The sequence below is a fragment of the Hemicordylus capensis genome, chromosome 1 (genome assembly GCF_027244095.1).
Source record: "Hemicordylus capensis ecotype Gifberg chromosome 1, rHemCap1.1.pri, whole genome shotgun sequence".
NCBI classification, from domain to species: Eukaryota; Metazoa; Chordata; class Lepidosauria; order Squamata; family Cordylidae; genus Hemicordylus; species Hemicordylus capensis.
In genome coordinates, this window is record NC_069657.1 from 289556661 (window position 1) to 289580451 (window position 23791).

A 23791-nucleotide genomic window follows, 5' to 3' on the forward strand; every position below is an offset into this window, starting at 1 on the left:
GTGTGCTGTTGACAACATTCATGGTATTCATAGAGCTGTCAATGATGAACTCTCACAGGCTTTCCACATCATGATTGGGGCGGGCAAACTTGCCCATGTTGCTACCAGCATGAAACAGCAGCTTGGAGGAGCAAGGGATAGTCACAAAGTGGTGGCTTGAGGAAGCAGAGCCAGTCACAAATAACAATTTGTACAAGTATTTACACTGATGGAATAAGTGATTTTAATATCAAACCCCTTGAATTTCCAGGGAATTTTGCTGCTAGACAGGAGGAGAATAAGAGAAGACGCTGCTTTTTAAGAAAAGAAACTGAAGAGAAATTAATGGGAGAAAAGTTACAAGCAACTCCGATTACCCAGGGAAAGGGGGATTGAAAATGGTAGAGCCATGCTCCAATTCAGCAAATCAATCAGATTTGCAATGGTCCTGATCAGACAATCATCTGCCAGCACCTGCCTTTGGAGCAGAGACACACCGAGGACATACCTGCCCCGATGTCACTATAAGACATGACAACGCACTGCCAGGGCATTATTTAATCCCATGAGAGCGGCGTTCTTTTGAAATCACTCCTCTACACAAGCACCAATATCCTATTTAAACAAAATTTTGGAACATGTGTACAGGGGCAATTCAGATGAACCTTCACATGATTAAAGGATGCCCCAACAGCATGTTAGCACATCTCGCAGTGATATTAAGGTGAGTGCAATCTTGGCACAACCCTGTCGTGGTCACATGATAAGGCCAGTGACCATGCAAACTGGGCTAATATTGGCTGGAAAGGAAGCGGGGGGCGTGGGGAGATAAACAAGTCCAAATACTTGGAGAGATAAGTTAGGGACCTACCAGGAGCTCCTGAGCTACATACTGTTTATTTCAGGGAGAAAATTACTCCATGATGGCCGATTAAGTGGCCTATACATCACTTGTAGCCACCTAATGGCACAGCAGGGAAGTAACCTGCCTAGAGAGCAGGAGGCTGTTGGTTCGAATCCCCACTGGTGTTTCCCAGAATATGGGAAACTTCTGTATTGGGCTGCAGCGATTTAGGAAGGTGCTGAAAGGCATCATCTCACACTGCATGGGAGATGACAGTGGTGGGCCACTGTATGAAACAGGATGCTGGACTAGATGGGCCTTGGGCCTGATCCAGCAGAGCTGTTCTTATGTAAACCCCTTCTACCAAAAACCCACATGCCTCTGTGGTTGTCAGGAGTCAACACTGACTCGATGGCACAACCTTTCCTTTCAGGTCACTTTGCTTTCAAAGCAGAACTTTAACTTGGAGTGATCTTAATATAAACAGAATCCTTATGGTTTGCTTTCTGTAGTAGTTATTCCTGGGTTACAATTCTGACTTTTGCCATTTGGTCACTGTTGCAGGTTGGCTACTGAGAATCAAGAATGTTTCTCTAAGATGTTACAAACATTTCTTAAGTTACCTGTATCTGAACAGATATAATTATAGATTATGGACTCAAAATGTGCTAAATGAAATAATTGGCGGTATTAAAAGTATAGCAGCCAGTCTAGTTTCATGTATAAAAGTTGTCTTCAGCTGTCCTTTTTGATTCACTAAAAATGCTAAAACATTTTGTATTTATACCCCACTCATTCTCCAACAAGCCCAGATTGCTGTGCATGGTTATCTTTATCTTCACAATAAGCCTGTGAGGTAGGTTAAGCTGAGATATAAGTGACTGACCCAAAGTCAGCCTATGAGTTTCATGGATGACTTGGATGAACTTGGATGGCTCCAATCCTAGTCCAACATTCTAATCATTCCAGCAGGCTGGCTCTCTAGCTAATACATCCCCTCACCATCTCATTAAAGTTCCTTTATTCTGGATAGTTAGTACCCAATCAAAATCCTAAGGGGCTCATGCATATAAAGAGCTTCATATGAGTAAAGGCTACTCTGCTTGAAGCATGCAATAAGGATACACATATGGAGCTCTGCTTTCTCTTATTTCAGTGAATATCGGCCTTGCAGCTATTGGTTTAAAAAACCCAACTTTCACAGTTTTATTTCACTTAGCAATGTAACCTACTGCACAATGCAATTATAAAAACTCAGTTGAAATGACTGCAGACTGTGTGGGAGTAGTAGATCACATTCTCTAACTATAATATTTGTGGATAATTGTGTTCCTAGCAAAGTTCCTACCAAAGTGCAATGTGACTTAGGATGATGGGAGTTGTAGTCTAAACAATGTCTGTAGTCCAAGGTTGGGGACCTTTGGGTTAAAGAAAGAAATAGCAGGCAACCTCAGACTAAGGAAGCACTGGTGCAAGAAGTGACATGCACCCAGCGCCTTGGTTAAAAAAAAGTTATAAAAAAAAATTGGTGGATTGGATTGAGTCAAATGATGTTCTGGCCCCGAAGCAGGCGGGCTTTTGGGCGGGCCGGTCCCCCCTGGAGCACGCCCTCACTCTACAATTCTTATCTGAAATATTCCAGTAAGCCAGCTTCCGGACTTTATGTCACCTTTATTGATCTTAAATCCGCATTTGATCTTATATCCCGTGAAAGGCTTTGGCGTAAACTGTGGGATCTTTCAATAGACAGAAGGCTGTTATTATTGATTTCTTCCTTGTATGAAGGCACTTTTCTGAAAGTTCGCTGTAATGCACTGGGGTCCCTTTCAACTGCGATACCTACATACAGGGGCGTGAGGCAGGGTTGCATCTTAGCTCCCTTATTATTTAATCTATATATTAACTCGGTGGTCTCTTTTGTATCTACACCTTCTACGCATCCTCCCAAAATAGCAAATAAGCATGTATCTATTCTTATATATGCAGATGATATGGCAATCATGTCCCAAACCCCAATTGGTTTGAAACGTGCTTTGGGCCTCCTTTCAAAATTTTGTTCCCAAGAGTTCATTAAGATAAATTATGAAAAAAACTAAGGTCCTGATCTTTGCAAAACGACCTAGGCAATATTGTTGGTCCATCAATGGTCATAGGATTGCACAGGTCAACTCCTTTAAATACCTAGGAGTGGTTTTTCATTCATCAGGCTCATGCACTGCCCACCTCAAATCTACTTTGTTGACGGCACAGCTAACTACGAACCTTATTACATCTTTTCATTTCTCGAGGGGGGCTTCTTATATCCCCACTGCAGTTAAACTATTTGTATCTAAAGTCCACTCTCAAGTGCTGTACGGAGCCCAACTATGACCTGTTAGCAACTTTACGGCTTTAGAAGCCCTGCAGTCTAAATTTCTGAGATCTATATTGTTAGTCCCCCGATGCGTGCCTAATGTTGCGTTAAGACGAGAGGTGGGTATGATTAGATTGGAAACTTGTTATTGGAGGAATATCATTATACTGGTTAAAATTTGTCTTCTCTTGTGTAGGATTGGCACCCCTTATTAAGACTGATTGTTTCAGATTTAAGTGGAAGACCCAAATTATCGACAAATTGGCTCACTATGGTTTCTCTCAGGATGAGATTATCAAAATGGGATATGATCTAGCCAGGATTGAGATCAAACAACATATCATGGACATGGAACTGCAGGAAGAAGTTGCTTCCTTGCCTAAGAATGTCTTTTTGAGGGATCAAATGTTTAACATTAAACCAGCTAGCTATTTGAGTCTAATTACCATTCCTAAATTTAGATGTGCTTTGACGCTCGCCCGTCTAAATGCACTTCCATCTGCTGTTATGGAGGGAAGATTTAAAAGTACCCCTTTCTCTGCTTGACTTTGCCCTTGCGGGTCTGGTCAAGTGGAGAAAAGTGCGCATGCCATTTTATACTGTAATTTCTATAGGGACGCCCGCTTAAGATTAGTGTCCCCTTTGCTGAAACATTTTCCTGGGCATTTGGATGACTTCTATTTGAAGTATTTACTGTCCAGTCTTGATGACGACCCAGCGCCTTGGGTGTGCATGAACAGTTCATCTCAAACCAGGACTGTTTCAAATTGTGGACCAAACTGAACCAGGCCCAGGCTAGGCAAAGAGGTTCAGGAGAGTAAGGGGCGTTCCCAAGGTGGAGGCAAGGGTGGGGGGAAGCTGCTTAGCCTGGCCGCTTACCGCCACTCGCCCTCCCGGTATGGCAAGTGCACCCCCCTTGAGCCGGCAACTTAATATAGGAGGGAGGAACACACTTGCTGCATCAGGAAGGCAAGGGGCAGGCAGTGGCCGGGGTAAGTAAGCAGCTTTTTCTCCCTCTGGCTGCTGCCGCCTTGGGAATATTCTTATTTATTTATTTATTTAACATATTTCTATACCGCCCAAAACTTACATGTCTGCATATGTATATCCTTGCCAGATTCTCCTTTATAAAGTATATCCCCCAAATCAATTCAGCCTGGTCCCATGGTTGAATTGGACCAGAACCGGTTCAGCCAGACATGGATACAGACCGGGCCAGTTCAAAATTGAACTGAACTGAACCAGCCAAACCAGTTCTGGACCAGGCGCGGAGCCAGCTGAGCGGCAGCCTGCATCCAGCCCTGCTCAGCGGCCCCCTCCAATATGCCCGTGCATGTGACGTCACGCGCACAGGGGTGTGGCTCGGGCTCTGGAGGATCCCAGAGCGAACTCCCCCCTACCATGCCCGGGCTGCTGAGAGCCCGGGCAAACTCTTTGCTGGTTATATCAAGCAGCTCTGACTGCCCAATAGAACGTTTTCCCTTCCTCTCCCTCTCTGGAGGGAGAGAAAGGGGAAAACGTCCTATTAGGCAGCCGACCCTGCCTGAAATGAGGAGCTGAGAGCTCGTTTTTATTTATTTTTTACTGTTAGATTTATATACCGCCTTTCATTAAAAACAATCCCAAGGCGGTTTACAAAAGTTAACACACATATAATAAAAATGAGTTAAAAGTATTTAGCTAAGTATAAAAACAAATCTGATATTAAAAAATATAATATACAAACACATAAAACTATACATGGATAAAAACACACAGAAGCAGCAACAAAACAATCATGTAAAGGCCTGGATAAAAAGCCAAGATTTAACCAGCTTTCTAAAAACTGTGACAGATTCCAAGGAGCGAATGGACACTGGGAGAGCATTCCAAAGCCTGGGGGCAGCAACAGAGAAGGCCCTGTCTTGCGTGCACGACAACCAAGCCTCCCTCATTGTCAGCACCCAGAGCAGAGCCCCCTCAGATGATCTCGTCAAGCGGGCAGAAACCCTTGGGAGCAGGCAGTTCCTCAGGAGACCCTGGGGGCCTGAGAGCTCGTTTGGCTCTCAGCAGCCCAGGCCACGCCCCTTACACATGACAAGGCATGTGACAAGGGGGCGTGGCCTGGGCTGCCGAGAGCCTGAACAAGCTCTCAGCTCCTCATTTCAGGCAGGGTCACCTGTCTAATAGGATGTTTTCCCCTTTCTCTCCCTCCAGAGAGGGAGAGGAAGGGAAAATGTTCTATCGGGCAGTTGGCGCTGCCTGAAATAATTGGCAAAGAGTTCGTCCGGGCTCTCGGCCGCCCAGGCGTGGGAAGGGGGAGTTCGCTCTGGGCTCCTATGGAGCCCGAGCCATGGCCTTTTCCCATTGGCGGCCTGGGTTCTTTGAACCCTTTCGCCCAATGGTGGCTCCGCCCCTGGTCTGGACACATCCCTAGCCAGATCCCGCAATGGCAATCATGCAGGGGAGGATTTCAGTTACCACCCCTTCCCCCAGAAGTGCTCTGTGCACGCAGCCCTCATATCTTTGTGCGGCACAGAGCACTTCCAGGAGAATGGGAGGTCATCGAAATTCACCATCACCTCTTCATAAGTGCAAGTGCAGGGCAAGTCAAACTCATAACCAACACCGCTACATCACGCCACACCAATGTGATGTTCCTTAGTCTAGCTGTCAGAAAGCGTCTGACAAGAAGTGGTGAGATTCACCTAGTAAGCTTCATAGACATTTGCGAATCGATTTGAGCTTGAAACAATTCAAGCTCAAAACAGTTGAAACGAATCACACAAACTCAAGGGCCTGTTTTGAGCTCAGAACAAAACTACCCCATTTCGAGCTTGAGTGATTTGAGCACCATTTTCCAGGGAGCTCTGGTCTACCAACTGGGTTCAGCAAGTACACCAGTCCTCCAAAGTGGGCCGAGATGCTATGTCCAGAGCAGAGCAGCAGATAGACCAGGCCTCGACCTCGGACTCCGCATGTTGGCCCGCCTCAGAGGACTCGTCTATCCACGGTGTGAGGTGGGTAAACCAGGCTTCCACTCTGGATTTAGCACATCAGCCCACCTCAGAGGACTGGTCTACCAGCTGTCTCCAGCGGGGAAATGGCACTCCAATCACTCAAAGCATTTCAAGTGTTTTATCAAAACAACAGGCTTGGCTGCTGTTTCAACAAATCGATTTGAGCATTTTGCATTTCATTTCAAGCTCGAAACAAAACGCAAAATCCATTTTACGAGAACCTCTAAAGCTTCATCATGAAGAGGAAATTTGAACCTGGGTCTGCCCAGTCCTAGCACTATACTCAAATCACTGCACCAAGCTAGCACTTCTTTGGTTAATGTCACTGTGTTGCCCATCACTCCTGTCATGTTCCTCTCACACTCTGCCTTGCAAGTAATTTTGTCTCCTCGGACACAAGGTCAGTCCGAGGAAAAAGTTGCCATGCACCTTTTAAGAAAATATCAGGACTGGTGTTTCTAAACTCAGGACAAAACATCTTTCACTTGTACAGAAGGATACAGCTGGCATCTTCACCCATGGCAGAAAGATATTTAAAAGAGAGACCGACCAACCTTTAGGAAGCTATTCTTCCAAAAAAAAAAAAAATCCTTCTCAGGGCTTTAAAGAGATCCAACATCTCTTATCTAGTAGACAAGACCCCTTATTTCAATTTTTTTTTAAAAGGCACAACATACTAGGAACACTTAATGTGAAATGAAAAGCTGTTTGAATGGTTATGTACTATGGCCTTCATAATAGAGAACAACCCTTTCCTGGTTCTTGACAAATCTATGTGCAGCCATCAACAATATCAAGGGAATATTTATGCAAGCAGCCCCAAGATGTGCGTCCATGACACATTTGCAATGTGTGCTGCCATAGCTTGCATTGCAAACAGTAAAATATATGATTATGATCCAGAGGCCTTGACAACCCATGAGCTATGATCATGATATTAGAAAGCCTGGGCAAACTTATTTCTGCAAAAATAGCTCTGAATTATGCTAAGATGCTGTCATTTAAGGATGTGCAACAGTGATAAACTTTTAAAGAGGCACCTGGTCTCATGCTTGCCTAGGATTTAAGGCCATTAATGCATAAATCTCCAACACTGGATGCAACGTGTAGATGAGTTGTGGTTACTCTGTAGCAACTGAGAACAACTATGTTCAGAAACATTTTCTAAAAGTGTTACTTTACAAAGCATGATACAAAGAAAAAAGGGGGAAACCACAGATTAATGAATTTGTGATAATAATTTGTCTGGTTTCTAACTGAGCTTTACAATATTTTCAGTTTTCAGATTATGAATATATTTATGACGCTACTAAACAGCATGGGCATTTACATTTCATCTCAAACAGAAATAATGAATTGGCTAATAATGATCGGCCCTCATTAATGAAAAGTTCTAGATTCTTGTTATGAACCAGACCTATGCATATTTGAGAATTAAGTCCAGTTTGTTCAAAAAAAGTTCCTAATTTCCAAATTATGCCTAAGTATGCCTAAAATTACAGGCTAGGTCTTTGAAAGCAGTTGATTTTAGGTAGTATCTTCATCATAGGCATGCAGTGAGAGGAGTCTGTCTCATCTCTAACTAAGCATGTACAATTCTGCAGTGAAAAAATATATGGACTTGTGCCACCTGGCCAAAGATTTTGGATCATATTGCTAGGTTGTATAACAGCACTTGCTAGTTGCAAATCAACATTTTAATCTGTTACAGCAACCAATCAGTATGCATGCTTGTTCAGCAGTCACATGAATCTCAAAATGGGAACCTTGATCTAAATTCAGCTCTCTTTCGTGATTTAAATCACTCATTCTGAACAATGTAAATGAAATTAACAATTCCAGATACTTTCTTCTCCCATTTCCCCTCAAATTTCCAATACTTCTATTTTAGGAAAATTGTCCTTTTTATTCCAACTTTCACTGTTCTACACATTTATAGACAAGCATGTAATAAAACAAAGCCACTCAACTCACAGCTAAGCCTTGTACTCTGAACAAGTTTCTAAAACTGATACAATATTTGAAAATGACAAGCTGAATAGGTAGGTAAAATTGATACCATTTATGTGCCTATCTCCATCACTCCTCCCTCTAGTCCACAATAACATTTGAAAGGCAGAACCTTTTCAAAACAAACATAGAACAATGAGAACAAATAAAAGTTCTAGTAAAGATTTAAATCACTGCTACTCGTTCTTTATGTACTGGTAACTTGACACAGTTTTTGATATTCAATTAAGGGTCTGTGGTTAACTAATGAAGCACCAGTGCTTCTGCAAAGTTCAGTAGCTCAGCTCCACTGCTGCCTCAGTGGTGGGGACACATTTTGATAAGCTCCCCTTCCCCAGAATGTGTGCTGTGCCATGCAAAGATATGTCCCTGATGGTTGTATGGAGGGCTTCGGGGGCAGGCCGGGCAGGGGGGCGGAGAGAAGGACACAAACTCACACACTAGCATCAGTACAGCGCTAGTCTGGAACTCTTCCTCTTGCACCGGAACATCATTAGTCAGGAGATCAGCCAGTAATGTGCAAAACCCCTCTAATTTTAGATGACACTTTACCAGCATGATTTTCCTAAAACCAGGTTGTGGATTATGCTCCCCGTGAGTAGAAGAGGCTTGTCATCCTTGGAGGCCTTCAGGAGAGCCCTGAAGACCCATCTCTTCAGCCTGGTTCTAATAATATTTAAATGGTTTTGAAATGAGTTTACTATTTTAACTGGTTTTTATTTTATATTTTATGTTAATATTTTTATTTGATTTAGCTTTATTTATGAATCAGCCTGAATCATCTTGGATGGGTAGTATATAAAGGAAATACATAAACAAACAAACAAAGTCCTCTCAAATATACATGTATATTTAATTGTAAACTGACCAGAGATGCAAGTTTTGGGCGGTATAGAAATGTTTGAAATAAAATAAAATAATTCCGATGATGCTCCGTGCAATAGCTGTAACTTTCAAGTTGACTGTTTTGTTTTAAACAATTTATAACACTTCCTTTGATCTGTTATTTTCTATCACATATCTCTCAATAAGTTTTTATAGCCTAAACTTAACAGTTATTTTCTTTATTCTTCTCTTCTATAATTTCTAGTTATTTTATTGTTTGTATTTCTTGGTATTTTTATTTGCAAAATAAAAATATTCACTATTTTAAACAAAAAAAACCCTACCACTATAAATGATACAAAGAAACAAGGTGCTTTTATTCTGCACACTGACAGGATACTAGGATAATTCATTCTCGCTCTCTGCAAAAAAATAAATATATCACTTTTAAGAGGGGGGGGAGGCAACGCATAAATGGAAGGAAGGATTTCAATAAAAGACTTTTGGGGAAAATACTTGACAACTTACATTTGATTACATTTATTAAAGCCCCTGATGCAATCAAAATAATCTCAGGTGACAGGACTCCAAAGATAATACTTATCAAGGAGCAGATTATTGCAGATGGTAAAGAAAAAATACTTATTCCAATGATTTAATAAATATTAGACTAATTTTGGCCACTGTCAAGCTATTCAGCAGAACACTAATAGGTCTAAATATATTTAGACCTATTAGTGTTCTGCTGAATAGCTTGGCAGTGGCCAAAATTAGTCTAATATTTATTAAATCATTTTAATGAATAAGAGAGCCTGTTAGTGAAGAATATTTTGGAAGTGAAGGACTTTGCTCTGTCTCATGTCTCAATAACGGAGGGGAACAGACTAGTGAGTCAGAGGGCTAGAGAGTCAAGACATTGGTCATCCCTTCTCTACTGCTCTGACACTATCCCTTTGGTTTGTAGATTGCGATTCTTAGGGACTTCATTCCTGCCTGCCTGGCCACTTCCTCTTCCCTCTCTTTCCTTTCTTCTCCCTTGCAACATGCAAGCTCCTCTCTCCTTGCACCATGTGTGCAGAGATGTATCCATGTGCATCCAGCTAGCTAGCTAGATTAGAGATCCTACCTCTCCACTTTACTATCTAGAATAGAGTTCACTAATAAATACTCTTTATATTGCTTTGAAACTATGAACAGGCTCCAAGTTATTTTGCTCTCAGCATACACGCATGCCTGGACAGATTCCGCTGTGTTGTGCCTCTGTGCACTCTGCTATATTAGAAGGGTATCTGTTACCAGAGAGAATTCCCAACAGAATAAACAGAAGTTTAGAAAAATCTTTAGTTAATTGGAAGCAAATAACTGTAGAAGGAAGTCGATTTATGAAAACAGTCTCATATTAGAATCAAAACTATAAGTTTTAAACACTGCATTATTCAACGTATTAAGGTAAATATGCATATTAGTGCACTACACTCATCTATATTTTCCTATTCATCTATCTACTTGAAATTTCACTAATGCTATGGCAAACAACCCACCCACACCTGCATAACCTCATTAATCCTTGAAGAGTTTTCAGCCCAATTTCTGAGGTTGCATACAGTATGCCAGCCGGCACAATAATCATCTAGAGAATGGTCAAGGTAGTCAGGTCCATCTATTTGTCAGGAAACATGAAAAGACAAGACACTTCACCCCCAACAGTGGGGACATTTCAGTTTCCGTTCCACTCGCCGTTTATTTATTATGTCACAGTCAAATATAACAGGTTAGGTATTGGTTCATTGTTTATAGGTTATGTGGTTTTTAAAATCACTAAAAACTGGTATATCCATCTGACATACCTCTCAGAATCTTGTTCAATACAATTTATTAGCTGCTAAAATCAAAAGATGAGTTCTCTAGTGATTTTGAGTAGCAGCACAAAGAAGTAGTGCAAAGTAATCTTTACTTTTTTAAAAAAAGTAAAGATTAACATTCAAGGTAGCCTTTTATTGAGATGTACAGAAGTGACTGTTTCAGTTTTAAGTAACGCCTTGCTTTTGGACTACAATTCCCATCATCCCTGACCACAATGGCCAAAGATGAGGGGTGATAGGAGTTCTCCAAAAACAAGCTATCCAGGACTGGATTACTGTAATGAATGCTACGTTAGAGTCTAACTTCTAATTTAGATTCCTAGACTTTAAAAATAAAATAATAATAAGCAAGCGATGCTATGTTTTGACATCAAAATAAAGTGAGAACATGATTAATACTACTTCCCTGTCACAGCTTTCACTCTTTGTTCCTTTATAAGCCAGATGGTGTGCCTTAAGGAACTTATCCTAAAGTGTTTTAAGTAAACAGATAATAACAAAAATACATTGGAACAGCTACAGTTCAAAATTAAGCAGCTTGAAGCGATGAAGATATTGATTTAGCCAGCAGCGTTTGCTGGATAATAGCTTATCTGTGGCCTGAATACTGAACATCACATTAATGCCTTGTCAAAAGTAGCAGCTTGCCTACCAAAAGATTTTAAAAGGAGGCTATCAAGAAACAGCCGTTTCAACTTACTTTAACAGGAAAATGAGACACCCTCTCCATTTTTTCTGCAACTCTAATCTTTTACTTAGAACCCTATATTTATCAAGTCTATAAAGCAATAACACTGTCTCCACACCTTAACTGTGTGTTCTGCAAGTTGTTTTATTACTTTTCTTAAAATACAGTGCTCACAATTTTGTAAGCGACAACTTTCAGAAAATAGGTTTTGGCTTCCAAGTACACAGAGTGCCCAAACCCATGCTTGTTCCCTCATCCCACTCTGCCTGATAAAACTGTTAGCTACATGTTCTCTACCAGTAATGAGGCTGAATCCTTCAGACCCACACTACAAATGTGTGATATACCATGGCATGTTTCTTAATCATGTTTGGGAGTGGGGGACAACAGGAAGTGTTAGGGAACTTCCTGTTCCCATCCAAAAATAGAACTCTGCACTCACTTACACACAACCTGTTCCCAAAAGATTCACAAGCTTCTAATGGAGGGACACCACAAGCCAAGGCAATTTCTATAGGCCACTACAGTAAGCATGGCAGTTGACACATGGGTTGGGAATCAGTTGAGAAATAAGCCTTCTCAAAATGGAAGCAGAAAATGGATCTAAGTGAACACTCAGAAATCTGCATATAATGGAGCTCAGTTGTTATACAAGTATATGCTCCAAATTCACTATATAATTTACGGAGGGTGGTGGGAAGACCCTCTTAGAAAGGCGGGGAGAATACAAAATGAGCTTTTAGAATGTACCACAGATTTGGCATCATGCCCTTATGTAATAATGGCTATGAGTCACCAACAATGGTCTGCCACCAAATCTAACCTGGATCATGCTGCAGATGCAAGTCAGTGGTGGCAGAGGAAGAGTTGTGGAATTCTGGGATGCCGATCTTGTTTACCCAGCTTGGCAGCAGGGGGGGCGGGGAAGAAAAAAAAGGACAGCACAGCAGCAGCTATACAATATGAACTAGAAGCTGTGCCAAACAAGTCTCAATGCCAAGATAAAAAACCAAAGGCTTTTTATCTCTAAGTACGTTTAATTATATCTTGCTCACTCACAAGGATGTATATTTAATAAAGCTATGGGCAAAACAAAGTAATGAAATATAGCATTATTAATTCTACACAGATGTGAGGGTGGGGAAGCTTGAAAGCACCTAGAAAAATGTGCAGACAGATGAAAACATATATTGAAATACATTCACCTAGCTGTACTTTGTTGCTTTCCTTCTTCAGTCTTCAGTTAGACAAGCTTGTCATAAGTCAGACTTTTTGTTCTGCCTAGGCTATAAAGCATCTGACCAAACAAAATGGAAAGTTACCCCTGCTAACTGGGCAAAGAGGCACCTTTTACCATGGTGATTCTCTTTATTTAGCAGGGGGAGTGTAACTGGCCCTATCCAGCCCCAGCACAGTACCTCCAGTGCCTGTTGCTGGTGTCTGTCTTATGTTTCTTTTTAGATTGTGAGCCCTTTGGGGACAGGGATCCATTTTATTTATCTTATTTATTTATTATTTCTCTGTGTAAACCACCCTGAGCCATTTTTGGAAGGGCGGCATAGAAATCAAATAAATAAATAAATAATAAGAGGAGAAATAAAGGAGAGGGAGACACGTACATGTGGCATCCAGAGACTAATCCTGCCAAATTTTGCTACTGACAAACTAATCATTCTACCTTTAATTCTTAAACACTTTGACTTGCTTTGTTTATAAAGCCATGATTTTGCCACTGTGGCTTACGTTTATGGACTGAAAATTTATTTGCCTTGTAAGCACGTGTCTTAAGCTGGTCATTATGGCAGCCTCAATACTACATAGCTTTACTGAGTATGGGTGGGCATTTCCCTCACTCCAAAGTTCCTTTGTGTCCCAATGTGAATGCAGGATTTCTAAACACATGAGCAGCTCACTCACATGGAGGGACCTGATCTGTCTGTGCATTCTTTTCACACCCCAATTGTTTCTCTTTGTTGTAATGGATGAAACTACACTTGTGGGTGGAACAATGCCATGTGTATTTGCCAGCCCACAGTCGATCTCTAAATTAGGGACAAATGGCTACACCACTCACTGCAAACACTCACAGTTAAACCTGCTCACAATTAAGTGAGCTTACTTGGATGTTGGAGTGGAAGCAGTGGTTGACATCCTAACAAAACACTTAGAAACAAGAAGCTGCCTTATACCGAGTCAGACCAGTTGGTCTATCTAGCACAGTATTGTCTACACTGACTGGCAGAGGTTCTTCCAAGGTTTCAGGCAGGAGTCTTTACCAGCCCTACCTGGAGATGCCAGGGACTGAACCTGGAACTTTCTGCAAGCAAAGCAGATGCTCCTCCACCAAGCTATGGCCTCGTTCCCAAAGGCAGCATACATGGGTCTCCCATCCAAGCACTGACCAATACTTGCTTCAGCAAGGTGACCTTAGAAACTGATGTTACACTATCAAAAATCTGTTGCTCTAGCTATTTCCGGATCTAGAGCTTCCAGGCTAGTGTTGTCTACTACAAGAATGACTGCACAACTGCGACACATCTCCTTTATTTTAAAAGGGATGATTTGCACAATTCTCTTTCTTAGCACAACTATATGATCTTGTTGTGCTAGCATAACTTTGCTCATTACACAAGCACTATATTAGTCAGGATATTAACCAGTGTTCTTTGAGGCAAGGGACAGCCGTTTATGCATTAGAAAATATGAGCACCTACCTTACTGTGTACGCCACCTAATAGCACAGCAGAGAAGTGACTTGACTAGCAAGCCAGAGATTGCTTGTTTGAATCCCCATTGGTATGTTTCCCAGACTCTGGAAAACACCTATATCAGGCAGCAGAGATATAGGAAGATGCTGAAAGGCATCATCTCATAATGTGTAGGAGATGGGAATGGTAAACCCCTCCTGTATTCTACCAAAGACAAGCACAGGGCTCTGTGGTCACCAGGAGTCAACACCGACTTGATGGCACACTTGTATGTAGAAGGGTAGATAGAAATGGGGAATACATTTCATACATTATTTTGCTACTGTTTAATCACTCACTTTGGGCTCCACTTCAGTCTAATTTGCATTGCCAGCAAATTCCTGTGTGACAGCAACATAGTCAAATGTAAAGAAACATGTTACACCTATTTTGAAATCCCAGTTCAAGAATTAAACCATGTCACATCTAAACCAACCCTCCAGCACTTCAGAGTCCTTTAAACCCAGATCTTCCACCCTCAAGCAAACAATTATCTCTCTAAGCAGTGGCAGGGATCCTTAACTCTTATTTAACAGCATGAGGATATGTTTAGCTGTAGGATTCATTCAACCAAGAGAAGTGAAGAGTGCATAACATTAACAAAGCACCATCTTATTAAGGGTACATGTTAAATGGTAACAAAAAGGAGTAGTTATGAAGATGCACAGAGCTTTGGTAAATGGGTTTGTGTGAAACAAGCTTGCTAGATCAGTCTGTCATTACTACAGAGCAGGCCACTGACAAATTTAAGTTCCTAGTGTACTGGGATAAGATAAGAGGGCATCCGTAAAAACCATTTAAATGGAAACTACAAAAAAAGCATTCTATGGATTTGGTCTGGCACAATCACATGTTATAATCTAGAAACCTATAGGACTGCAGGCACACAGAACTCCTGAGAGATATATTTATTTACGATCAAGGAGCAGATACAGATACTATTATTTTTAAAAATACAGTCAATAACCAGACACAGAACTTCTGACTCACCAACCCAAACACAGTCCACTGCCATTGGCTGTGGCCATGCAGGTACTAGGCAACCTGTTTAACAGGCCTATGCAAAGCTGTATCGGTCAAATCAGACATGGTCAGATTTCACCATAATCAGGAGGGGTTCGTAGAGAGTCTGAAACCGAACATGGCCAGTCCAGTTTCAGTTGGACTTCTGACCCCTTTTGAAAAAAATTGGAGCAGCCAGAGGGTTGGGGTGTGTGTGGCGGGGATGGGGTGGGGTTGAGCGATTGTGCCTGGAGGATGTGGAACTCATCTTCTGCCCTCTGTCTGCCCATGCATAAATCTATTTTTTGCAAGCATTTAAAAAAGTTTTTGAACTAATTTTTCACTTGCAGCTTTAAGCAGCAGCCAATTTCTGGGTTTCTCCTGCGATTCTCTCATCACTTTCCCCTTGGAGTCTCAGTTGTTGCATCACTTCCCCTGTGACTCTCTGGTGTTGTGTTACTTTCCTTCCGGGTTCACAGTGAGTATCGCAGTTTTTTAAAAAAGTTTTTCTTTAGGTTTTCCTGACTCCAACCCGATCCCAACTTTCAGAGAGATCCAAAGGACCTCAAACCAACCAACCAATTTGCAGGTTGGATCAGATTGGGTAAGCTATTCCCGTCTTTTAGTTCTGTGCACAGGCCTGCTGTTTAGCAATGTATCAAGGAACTGTAATGTCAAAATCTCCCTGTATGAAAAAAATAAATATATCAGGAAGCAAGTTATGTTCAAGAAGCTTTCTGTTTGCACATATAACATTTTGACATTAAGGCACTTTCAAACATGTAGTCAGTTATGTAGATATCTTAGGTCCTACTATAGCATGGGCTCCATTATTAAATAATAATAATAATAATAATAATAATAATAATAATAATAATAATAATAATCCACAACAAACAATAAGTGCCGCCATTGTAAAGAAGCAGATGAAACAGTGGACCACCTGATCAGCTGTTGTAAGAAGATCGCACAGACTGACTACAAACAAAGGCATGACAAGGTAGCAGGGATGATACACTGGAACATCTGCAAAAAATACAAGCTACCTGTAGCCAAGAATTGGTGGGACCATAAAATTGAAAAAGTTGAAGAAAATGAAGATGTAAAAATATTATGGGACTTCCGACTACAAAAAGACAAACATCTGCCACACAATACACCAGATATCACTGTAGTCGAGAAGAAAGAAAAACAAGTCAAAATAATCGACATAGCAATACCAGGGGATAGCAGAATAGAAGAAAAAGAAATAGAAAAAATCACCAAATACAAAGATCTACAAATTGAAATTGAAAGGCTGTGGCAGAAGACCAAATAATCCCTTGGGAAGGACTCGATGTCTGGATAAAACAAACCAGTCAATAACACCTGTCTGACTGTGTAAACAAGAAATAATAATAATAATATTCACTGTCTGAACTGGCCATACGTTTCATTGCTACCTGCACCAACTTCCAAGTGAATGCACTTAGGCTCCCAGCACTACATAGACCAGTTGAAATGTTTCCACATAAACCTTCTTCCAAATCTGTACCCACTCTGGCAGTTCCACTCTATTTAAGAGAGCATCTTCTCCGCTATGAGCCCCACCAGCCGTTGAGGTCACTTGAGGAGGTCCGTCTCCAGTTGCCACCAACTCGTTTGGTGGCTACACAGAGACAGGCCTTCTCGGCTGCTGCCCCGAGATTGTGGAATGCGCTCCCTGCTGAGAGACGATCCTCCCCATCTCTGGCAATTTTCAGAAAAACGCCTGAAAACACATCTCTTCAACCAGGCTTTCTCAGCTTTTTAAAACTTGTTTTTAAATTGTTCTGATTATTTAATTGTTGTTTTATGATGTTTTTTATTGTTAATCATTGTTTTATGCTTTATCATTTTTGTTTTAATTATTAACTGATTTTAATAGTCTTTTAATGAGCCTTTTGGAGGGCGGTATAAAAGTTTTAATAATAAATAATAATAAATAAAACAAACACCATCGGGGCAAAAGATGACAAAGATTTGGCAACATCTTAGAAGGCACTGCTGGACTCTGGCTTGGTATGCTCATCTAAAATAGTACAATTTTCAAACAGTCCACCTACCTCTAGTTTACAGGCTTAAATTCTGGCCTCTGAAAGGGTAGGCATAATGTCTCACCTGGATCATCATCATCTTCAGAATTTTCATTATTGGCTTCATTGTTTTCTGGTACGTAGCCTTCAGGGAAAGGATTCACTGTGTACATTTTTCTTGAAGGCAGAACCATGCTCTCCTTATCTAGAAGATAACAACATGTTTTTTCCCCTATAATACATGTGCTTATCCAAGCTGCCCACATTCCCTTAACACAGCAAAAGAGGGGGAAAATTTGTTTAGCTGCCTTCACCAGTATCAAAAGGCTGGATGGCAGAAAAAGGTAGCACAACCAATTGCTTTGTATGAATGGAATGTGCTCCAAATGAACAAAAGAGACTGCATTCCACTCTGTCATAGGACCAAGCTTATAAGAACTCAATTCTCTTAGAAAAACAGAACTGGGGTACCCTATTAAAGGTTCTGGTAAGGTACTTAGATCATTGCAACTACGTCCAGGTTCAGAGAAGGGATGCCTTGGAACACCAGTTGCAGGGAAGCAAGAGCAGGAGAGGGGACCTGCCTTCATTTCCTGGTTGTGGGCTTTCCAGAGGCATCTGGTGGGCCACTATGGGAAACAAGATGCCAGACATGGGCCTGATCCAGAAAGGCTCTTCTTGTATTATTATAACTAACTTTCTCCATGTACACATTCTAGAGGGGGGCTTTTTCTTTCCCCATGTAACCAGAGGAACATATTGCAACATTTACCAATTCACTCAATTACACACTTCATACAGTTGCTTAGGTTGCATCAATGGAGAGCCACCCAAGATCTACTTCTGTCAATAGTACCTGCACTCCAGCCCTGCCTGAGCATGCCTTGCTTTGCTGAAATGGGATAATGCTGGTGGTAACACTGCTACAAATGTGATCACATGGAAATTAGTATAAACAACAATCCTTACAATCACCTTATGGAGTGGAAAAAGAAACACCACTCATATCATCAATTACAGTGCACTTCTGAAAGGCACTTTTAAGAGCCTTAATAGAACTTGGCTACGCTTGCCAAAATGCAGTCATACCATTATCTAGTGGATTTCAAAGTCTGTAGCTACTGAGGAACTTAACACAACTCAAAGAATGCCTCCCACAATTATTGCTTTGATGAAGACTTCATACAGGTCACCTGCCCGTCAGCCCTCTGGGCACATAAAGGAGATTGCTGAGCTCATGAAGCATGTCTTCCATAAATCTCAGTGAGAAATCTAAGTTTTCAGTATGCCTTCTTTTGCTCAGCAGAAGAAATTTAGAACATTTCATAGTGTTAGGAGGCTAAATCCCCAATGCTTATCTCATCACCATCACCGATTTATTTTTGACAGTGTCAAAACACAATTCCATCCCCTTCCACCCTCGATAGTTTTAGACACTAATGAAAAGTCTTCACTTTAGAGGTCAGATGAAACAGAGAAACAATGCAACGTGATGCAAAACTGATTAATCATGCAATCTGAAAAGGCATATATCAAACTAAAATTAAGCGAAACTGTTCACTAAGTTCATTTCCCTAAGTTCATGCTAAATCCCTCAAACTTCCAAGTCTTGGGGCAGATTTCTCCTTCCACCGTTTATTAATACTGAATTGTTAATCAGCACTGGAATGAATGAGAACGAAGCAAATGCGAACATTCCTTAAAAGTGTTATAAACTAAATCTGATGGATACTATCAAGCAGGCTTCTTTTGAAGAAGCTGCACCGTTCTCAGAAATGCTGTCTTAAGTTCCTGCAGAAGTTTTATAAACTACAGACAATTTGAAAAAGACTTGGCAAATCCCAGACCAGTGTCCCGCAAGCTTCCAATTAATTCAGAAAAAATGTGTCTAAATTAAGAAGGAAGTGTGTGCGCAAGCACATGCATGCACACACTAACACACACCTTGTTGGAGATGAACTTCCAGTGCATCGACCTTTTGCACCAACTGTCCTAATGACCACTAGGGGCATTGGGAGTAGAGACAGTGAGTCAGGGTCTCCCTGTCTGTCCCTACTCTATGACCCCTGAACTGACTCTGCAGCACTTCCTGTGCTGAGTCACAATCCTTCCTTTCCTCCTAGAGAGCAGATGGAAACATCTCTCTCTCTCTCCTTAACTATCCACTATGTAGTCCTTTAGATTAGAGATAGGTCTTTCCTGTCTAAGTGTATTTAACCAATAAATGTTTAGTGTTTAGTCACACAAGGATCTCCATGTGTTTTCTCTCAATAGCTGCAATATCCAAACCATCCTCTGCTACCTACTCAGTAACTGGAGTGTGTGCTCATTCCTTAGTGCTCTGCTGTTTTACCTATTGTGGGTAAAAATCAACAACCTCTAACACACCTATACCTGAAAAGGCTTACATTTTAAATGAGAAAGACTAAGAATGATCTTTCCCCAGAGGCTCATCCTCTATTTTTTCATCCAAGTCTCTCTTCTGAGGAAAAGAGATTCTGCCCAGAACATTTAGTCACCAAGGAGTAAAAAGAGGCCAATTTTCAATTAAATAGGCATTTATATAATGATTTTGAGGAATCTTCTTCTTAGCACTTCACATGTATGATCTTGTTGCATTGCTAACAACAATCCTGTAAGACAAGTATTATCCCGCCCCCGCCCCAAAAAAGTTGTTAATCTCAACTAGAACAAAGGGTTAGCAGTTGACACTAGGCAGATCAGTGTTCCCCAAGAGTTGGCAAGTAAATGTCCGTGTTTAAGTAGTGAGTAGGGTCAGAAATATTTATAGAGAACTCTTTCTGAGCCAGTTGCAGAGATCAGGAAAGTGTAAAAGGTGACAAAGATGGATCGGTGAATGAAAACCTGTGGCAGCTTCCCCAACCCTGCTCCCACTTGTATCAAGTGATACTATAAGCATATAAACTATTGTGCTGCATGATGACTGACAAAGATATCTTCCCCATATTTCTTTATAAATAAAAGCCACCTTTATTCATATATTCATAGGAGGGTCATCAAGGGCATAGCAAGGTTGGAGTGGGCCCAGAGACAATATTTTAAAATGGGAGCCCCCCCTCACTGAAGCTCAGCTCATGAAGTAAAGAAATCTTACAGTAAATGAGGCTGAATAGTGGTAACAAAAAGCATACTAAAATTTTATAATATATACACACATCTCCTATGTGCCACAATAGGACATCATCTTAAATTAATTTTTAAGAGGTTTTATAAATTGTGGACGATGCAAGTCATTTAATGGTAGAGAAAGACATACTGTTCTGGTAGCTCCAGGTCTTAACACACATCAATTTCGGAGGATGAATACAACTGAAGGAAGCCCGGGGGGGGGTGCACCGCTGGGGGAGCCAGTCATGTGACTTGCCTCTGGGGGGCCCCCAAGGCAGTGGGTTCCCAGACAACTGTCTCCCCTTGCCCTATTAGAGTTACACCTCTGAGGGTAATAAATTTAACTGTAAGAGGTCTATTTCACTTTTTAAGATTACAAGATTAAGATTAAAAGATTAAAAGTTAAGATTTCACCCTCTTAACAAGGTTAAGAGGAACTTATAGGTGAAACTTAAAAATAAAAATTACGTTTTAACCCCCCCTCCAACATAAGAGTTTATTCTTATTCATCCTGAATTTGTCTGTCTCTGTGTAAGAAATGACTGGATTATTCGATCATACCCAATACAACAACATGGAGAAATTACTAGTCCCACACCAGGGCTGATTGGGAGAAGGAGGAAAGGCCAGTCCAGAGCAGTGAACCATGCAAAGAGGAAGCAAGGCAGACTAAATGTGGGCACTTTGGGTTCACTGGAGATGTTAGTTTATTTCTAATATCACACACTTTAAGAAGGTTACTGTCTTGAACTGCAGTGGCCAACTGTGGCTCTGGCTTCCCTCATCAACCACAAGGAACTTCTGCTTGAAGCTAGAAACACGAATCTTCTTTTTAGAAAAAAACTGGCTGACATTAAAAGCAAGGAAGTGCTGGTGCAGCGAGAGAAGCAGACTAACAGTGTTTCCAACCAGTGTTATTCTCTCTAATTTTTTTCGTCTGTGTGCGGAATGAGTTTTGTTCTGAGAGGCAGCATCAAGGCAGTGTGTGTGTGTGCGCATGTGAATTCAGAGTGAGGCTTTCCTGATTCAACCTGAGCAGGATCTAAAGTTGACTGAGTGGACATAAAAAAAAACCACGTGAGCATGCATACACCTTAAAGAGAGCACTGCTTCTAACCTAACTGCATGGGAAAGGGGCAACTTTTGGCACCCTCCCCTTCCTCAGGAAGCCCTCTGTATGGGTTGTGCAGCCCTTGGGGACACATTTTCAGGTGGCACAGAGGGCTTCCTGGGGAAGGGGAGGGTGCCAAAAGTTGCCCCTTTCCCAGAGCACAAGTGCTGCTAGGCTGGAAGTGCCATTAGTCTGCTCCTCTTGCTGCATTGGCACTTCCTTGCTCTGATTGTCCCTCGTTCTCACATCTGAAGAGTGCAGCTTGAATACCTGAATAAAAATCACCTGAAGAGTTAAACACACACACACACACCCCACTGTTGTGGGCAACCTTTTTTGGTCTTTGAGTTAGTGGCTTTATGTACTTGGATGCAGAACTTGCTTATAACCAGAGACTCTTGTAAGTTTTTCCCCAGTCCAATTAAACAAGGACTACATGCTGTTATTTGAACTACTTTTGAGGACTGTCAAAAGCCCAAGTATCTCTTATGGATAAGTTGATGGACTGATGTCCTTAAGTCTTCAGAATATGAAAACACAGCACTGTTTCATCTGGCTAATTCTGGGGTGCTTGGAGACCCGAAAAGATGACTACTGGCCAACCATCCCATCTCCTTATGGAAACCAAATGAAGATAGGGATCAACTGCTATGGTCATTTTAGACTGTCAGTGAAGACTGCCTGCTGACATCTGGAAAGAGCTTAGAGGCCCACCAGAAACAGAGCTAGCAGCCGTCCATTGATACAAAAAGCAAAACCATGGCCTCAGAACATTAAGAATAATCAGCTATCATATTGATAGTAATGTCATGTTGGCAGAATCCGCCAACAGAACACAAATCTTTGATGGAAAGGCATTTAAAATGTCATTCTCCTCTGCAATGTAATAATTACAGTCTGTTGCTCTCTCTTTCCACAGTAATTAACTGCTAAAATGAATTGTTTAATCAGTCTGCAAAGTTGTTTATTCCATTATTGCACTGCCAAATATTCCCTTATGAATATGCATAGACAATATTTGCCTTGCTTGCCAATGTATCACTGATACAATCCTCAGAATCAGAGTAATTTCTGAACAATACTAGTACCGATAAGGCAGAATTCTGACCAAAAGGTGTGGAAATGTGTGGAGCCCAAAGACAACAGTGCACTTCTACACCTACATATCAACTCACTCTAATTAAAGGGCAGGTAAAGAGAAGATCTCTGAACTCAGAAGGAGGTTCCAACCTTGAACTGGTATGTTAAGGGATGTCAGAGGACAGATAGTAACTGATTCAGAGAAGATCAAACAGAGACGGAAGGAGTATACTGAAAATCTGTACAGCAGAGACATCAATGTCCAAGATACTATAGAAGATATTCCCGACTTGCAAGAACCTCTAGTATGGGAAGATGAAGTTAGATCAGCACTCCAGTCATTACCAAGTCGGAGGACTACATGAATTGATGGAATAGCTACATAAATATGGCGGGCAACAGAAGAAGAATCAGTCAAGGCTCTAACCAAACTATGCCAGCAAATTTGGAGAATGACATAGTGGCAAACAGATTGGAAAAGGTCAGTCTACATATCCATACCGAAGAAAGGAGACTGAACAAATTGCAAAAACCATTGCACAATATCCTTAATTTCACATGCAAGCAAAATAATGCTCAGGATAATCCAATGCAGTTTAGAGCCCTATGTGGAAAGGGAAATGCCGGATGTTCAAGCTGGTTTCATAAAAGGCTGAGAAACAAGAGACATCATTGCTGATGCATGCTGGATAATTGAGAAAGCCAAAGAATGCCAAAAAGAAGTCATTATGTGCTTCATTGACTACAGAAAAGCCTTTGATTGCATTGACCATGTCAAGTTGTGGAATATCCTTAGGAAAATGGGTGTCCCAGAACATCTCATTGTTCTCAATGAGAAACTTACACACAGGACAAGAAGCCACAGTCCAGACAGAACATGGTGAAACAGACAGGTTCCAGATAGGCAAAGGAGTAAGACAAGGCTGTCTACTTTCTCCTTATTTATTCAATTTATATGCTGAACATATACTGAGTGAAGCTGGATTGGAAGAAGCTGAGCATGGTTTTAAAGTTGGAGGAAGAAACATCAATCACTTGCACTACGCCAATGACACCATTCTAATAGCTGAGAATACGGATGATCTGCAAGCTCTATTAATGAAAGTCA

The 23791-nt window shown here is 41.2% G+C and overlaps 1 protein-coding gene across 13 annotated transcripts in view; it reads right to left on the bottom strand.

Moving 5' to 3' along the window:
• Positions 1-23791, bottom strand: part of ERICH1 (glutamate rich 1) — a 204651-nt gene that overhangs the window by 157801 nt on the left and 23059 nt on the right. For 10 of the 13 annotated variants that reach the window (XR_008313879.1, XR_008313882.1, XR_008313881.1 and 7 more), the window contains one exon: positions 17449-17568. The exons of 2 other annotated variants lie outside the window; for them this stretch is intronic. Coding sequence is in view for 4 of the 11 variants with exons in the window: in XM_053286156.1 (XP_053142131.1) it covers positions 17449-17568 (120 nt within the window). In the remaining 7 variants the exon portion in view is untranslated. Of the gene's footprint in view, positions 1-17448; positions 17571-23791 lie in introns of those variants that run through there. One more of the 13 variants, XM_053286159.1, reaches the window with a different exon arrangement.